This window comes from Pavona decussata, unplaced genomic scaffold (assembly GCF_977016875.1).
Source record: "Pavona decussata unplaced genomic scaffold, jaPavDecu1.1 SCAFFOLD_61, whole genome shotgun sequence".
NCBI lineage: Eukaryota > Metazoa > Cnidaria > Anthozoa > Scleractinia > Agariciidae > Pavona > Pavona decussata.
The window spans coordinates 3,575,113-3,579,508 of record NW_028145482.1 but is presented as its reverse complement, the minus strand read 5'-3'; the positions used below and the strand labels follow the sequence as shown (position 1 = coordinate 3,579,508).

Genomic DNA, 4,396 nt, shown 5'->3' with positions numbered 1-4,396 from the left:
GTTGAATTTTTTTTCGCAATTTTTATTAGCCTTACATGACACAGAATACAATATTTACAATACTAAACACTACTTACAATACTTACAACACGAATTAACAATACTTACTATACTTGTAGTAACTATACCTTCGATACTAACAATACTTACCATACCTATACTACTGACAATACTTACTTCACTAACAGTACTACACTTGTTCTAGCACCGGCTACGCAAGATAAGTGACTGATGACAACAAATTCAACGGTCCTCGCAAACAAAGATAAAAAACAAGTGTACATTGACCACGATCACGATTTTTATCAGTGCAAGATCTAAAACTTGCTGAAGTAAACAAGAGTGAGAATACTTCAGAATTGAAAAAAAAAAGGTTATCCTTGTGTTAAGCTTTTTCTTTTCGTCAGCGGCTCTGCTTTACTTTCTTTGAGAAAAAGGTAAAGGCTGTAGCTTTGTTGGTCCCTTCAAGAGTGTTTTTAGGTTCAGTTTAGGTAATGGGTGAGTCGTCTCTGCGTTCGTCCGGCATCATTTCATTTAAGTCCTACACTGATCAGTTTTTTGCTAAGCGCGCAATGACCATTCTCGTTGAAAGCGACACCACTGTATTGCGGTGAAGATGTCGCTGACCGGAAGTAAGAAGTGGTCTTATCTCCGCACCAGCTGTCGCAGCGTTTTTGACATCTTTTATAGCCAGACATGAAGAAGCCAGCGAAGAAAGGTGTATCACAGATCAGGAGCTGGTAGTTATATTTTAAGACTGCTACGCCGCCCCCATTCCACGGTGCAGGTAATTTTACACCATAATTTTCCGCGGCCACAAGAGCATGATTGCCTTGATATTGAAAAAAGGCTTTTTTGCCAGTTGTTTCGTTCACAAAAAGGATCTCTCGAAACTAAAAAAAGTACAAAATATTCAATTAACTGTCAATGCCATCATTTTGTATTTCTGTTGGTCACGGCAACGTTTTTTCAAACAGCGCTTGGCCATCACAAGAGACTGACTTACCTCGATGTTGTTACAGTTAGTTCTGTAACCATTTTTTCCATAAGGCAGTCTTTCGTCATACGTCACTTCCGTTCTTGGGTTCACTTTCTCGTCGGTAGTATAGCACATTGTCCATCCGCCGTCAAATGACGTCATATCACAGTAGGCAGGTATGGTGAGCCCGCTGTCTGGTTGTAACAGCTGGTACATTCCATCAGGAGCATGCGGTATTGCCTCTTTGAGCTCCCGACAACTCTTCCCTTGAATGAGGGAGTGTATACATAGAGGTTAAGTACAAGAATAATAATAGTGATAACAATAGAGAGATTAAGAATCGCTTTTACGGCAAACGTGAGATTCGCGTTTATTGTTTATGTTTTATTGAAAAAATTAGTACACAGATGAGAATAGTGCAAAATAATAATATTAATATTAATTTATTATTAATACTGTTAATAACAATAATGATGATGATCTGGCAAAGCGAAAAAACGAGGAATAATGGCGAGAAGTAACCGATACCTGTTATGAAAGTTTCACAGTAGGTACCAGTCCACTGTCTGCACAAGCACGTGTAATTCACGTGACTATTCAGACATGAAGCACCGTTCTGGCAGAGATGGCGAATGCAAAAATCTGCAACTGAAAATAAAATAACGTCCAAGTAAAACTCATGTCTTTTTTCATAGTGGATGAAGAACATCAAAACGACTTGTCTGACTGTTACAATTGAGCTTCTTTTGTTTAAAAAAATCTTGCCTGCAAGCGAGGGGAAAGGGCCAATACAATACAATCAAAAATGATGCAGTTGACTCTTCTGCGTGTCAAATAACCGCTGTCCCTTGGAACGCCCACGGTCGGTCAAGTTCGGTCCAGACAATCAATGCGTACAAAATGCGACAATGGCTATACAGGACTAGAATTAAATTATTAGCAAACCTCCTGTTTCCATGTTGCAGTAAGCCGGGACAATCTCTCCGGAGTCTGCGGGATCCAGCCATGAATTACCGCTGACCGTTTCTCCTGCTTCATTTGCTTTGATTTCCTTACACGACTGAGCAGGAAGCGAGGGAGTGGAACCAAGGGCAACTGCGGGGAATAAACAGTGACTTTTAGCAGTGGCACTCTTTCCTTTTACCTTGCAGCCAAACATCAGCAACAAAAACCTACATCCCCAAATTCGAATGCGGCCTGGAAACAGTGGTTGAAAGAGCAACTTTGTGGAAGCTACTGAAGTTCTTATTTAATTTAATTTAATTTAATTTAATTTAATTTAATTTAATAACCATGATAACATCAAAACAAATCTAATATTTAGCGTTATAGTTAAGTTGGTTTTACCTCTATGTGTTCCACGTTTCATGTAGAACCGCTCTGGATCTAACACAAACTGTTCTGGTTTGGCTTCCTTAGTTCGGTTATTCATTTCGCAGATTTTATCCTCTATTACAAAGTTATAGCTTTGGCATCTGGCTTCATAATGACAGTGGTATAAACATCCAAACGGACTCGAGCCTAATAAGGTCTTGAAAGTATAACCCTTCAAAGCTTTCCAGTAGATTGGTTCTTGAGCCGGACATTGGCCAGCGGCCCTGACGTGACACATCCGGGATAAAGCAAAGAGGCAAACCCTGAAGAACAATTTCGGATGCATTGTAACTGGAGAGAGAGAGACATTACTCTAATTACATCAAGTTCCTTGAATTTTTTTGTATTGTTTTTTTAACTTCTTGACTTAGTAGCTCTTGGTCTGTTTATAAACAAAACACAGGAAATCACCCTTGAACAGAGAATGCTTAATTTGACCTCTGTTTGTGACGGACTAAAGTGTTTGGGGACCGTTTCACTTCATTTAGAAAAAGATTTAGAGAGGTTACTTCTAGTCACAATCGGGACGAAATGCATACATCATTCAACAACTAAATATTGCACTAAGAAAAGATGTTTTTGAGTTATGACAGAAAGGTTTCAGTTTTTTGTACCCTAATTCCTCAAAATGAGGGAAAAATTAAAACGTTATGTTTACAATTGCTTTTTGACAAGGTGTTTCCAAGAATTTGCCAACTATTCAAATTCCACAGTTTCCACCTGAAAAATCTTTTATTTTTCAGAAATGTTTTAAAGAAAATGGCTCAAGAAACTGGTGTTGAAACTGGATCATAACCACCAAAAATAGAAGTTAATAAAACTTACGAAATACTATTTAGTGCACCAGCCAACCACCTAATGCTATGAAAATGAAATATAAAGATAATAAGTACCAATTTTTTCCGAGGAATTTACAACGTGTACGTATTATCGAAATACTATTTCAGGTTATTAAATCAACATTGTCATAAAAGCATTTGAACTTGAATGAAACAAGCTGCAGAATTTTCGTACAGTTATGTCGCATACTTTGTTTTCTCTATTAACTCAATTTTCACCCTCCGTCATGCACTTGTTTTCGTCTTCTTCCCCTGAGCTGTTAGAAGGATAGTTTTGACGAAATTTATTTTAATCTTTAAATACTTACAAAAATTGTGTTAAGCAAGAGTGGCAAGTTTCTCGTGAAAGTCATTCAAGACAAACGATTTATAACCAAATACTTCATCTATAAAAATAACGTTTATTTGTACTCGGAATGGGGAGAGAAAATATACGTTTCCGAGTAGCAGCGTTAATTAGCAGCAAACCTAATGAAATAATAAAATAAAATTCATGGGAGAGAAATTTTCAGTTATAAAACATACACACTGTAATTTCTTACCTACGTAGTAGACCTTCCTTTTAGTGGAAGAATAAACGGAGAATGAAGCATACGTCTAGTAAAAAAACAAACCAAAAACGCTTCAAGGATTTGACGTGCTTCCTGTATTCAACGTGACTAGTTTGGCATACTTTTTTCGAGCGCATTTGTCTTATTTGATTGTTTTTCTTTATTTTTGACAAACCAGAAATTATTGAATGAAGTTTGCAGGAATCTTTGCTTATCTCACTGTCATTTTATTGTTGTTTTCAGCAAGGAATGAAGCAGCTAAACCTGAACGGAAAACGTTTCTACGAAATTTTCAATGCCAATGCCTTGTTTCTGCCTATATTCAGCTATCACACTCTGCGATGCTATTAATTTTCTTCATGAAATTAAAGTGAGTTATGATATCGAGTAAATATCGCCGCAATGTTAAAACCCTATTGATTATTATTTTCAAAACACAGCAGCATTCTTACAATATTAATCACTAACACCTGTAAAGCAATTGTAAACTGGAGCTGTATTCTCACACACTACTGAGAGTCTTTTGAGTGCTGAACATCCTTTGCGTTATGTTGAATTGAACTAGAAAACATTCTTCCACTTTTTCTTTTTAACAACGGAGATCTCAATTTTCTTTCTCCGTCAGGAGGGGGACGAGGACAAATGGCAGTGGA

At 37.2% G+C, this 4,396-nt stretch overlaps 1 protein-coding gene across 1 annotated transcript; it reads right to left on the bottom strand.

Moving 5' to 3' along the window:
* Positions 1 to 423: 423 nt before the first annotated feature.
* LOC146479149 (uncharacterized) lies at positions 424 to 3,811 on the bottom strand. Its single transcript, XM_085111162.1, has 6 exons — positions 3,735 to 3,811; positions 2,327 to 2,644; positions 1,925 to 2,074; positions 1,508 to 1,627; positions 1,007 to 1,245; positions 424 to 893 (listed from the first exon to the last, which is right to left on the bottom strand). Exons 2-6 carry the CDS (start codon positions 2,637 to 2,639, stop codon positions 531 to 533), a joined length of 1,185 nt encoding a protein of 394 aa, XP_084967288.1. The 5' UTR covers positions 2,640 to 2,644; positions 3,735 to 3,811; the 3' UTR covers positions 424 to 530.
* Between the last annotated feature and the right edge of the window lie 585 nt (positions 3,812 to 4,396).

Coding starts and splice junctions, on each gene's coding strand:
- LOC146479149 (XM_085111162.1), bottom strand. CDS start 2,639: ATGCATCCGAAATTGTTCTTCAGGGTTTGCCTCTTTGCTTTATCCCGG. Junction 1,628..1,924: donor CTGCAACATGGAAACAGGAG/GTTTGCTAATAA, acceptor TTTTATTTTCAG/TTGCAGATTTTTGCATTCGC. Junction 894..1,006: donor CTAACTGTAACAACATCGAG/GTAAGTCAGTCT, acceptor TACTTTTTTTAG/TTTCGAGAGATCCTTTTTGT.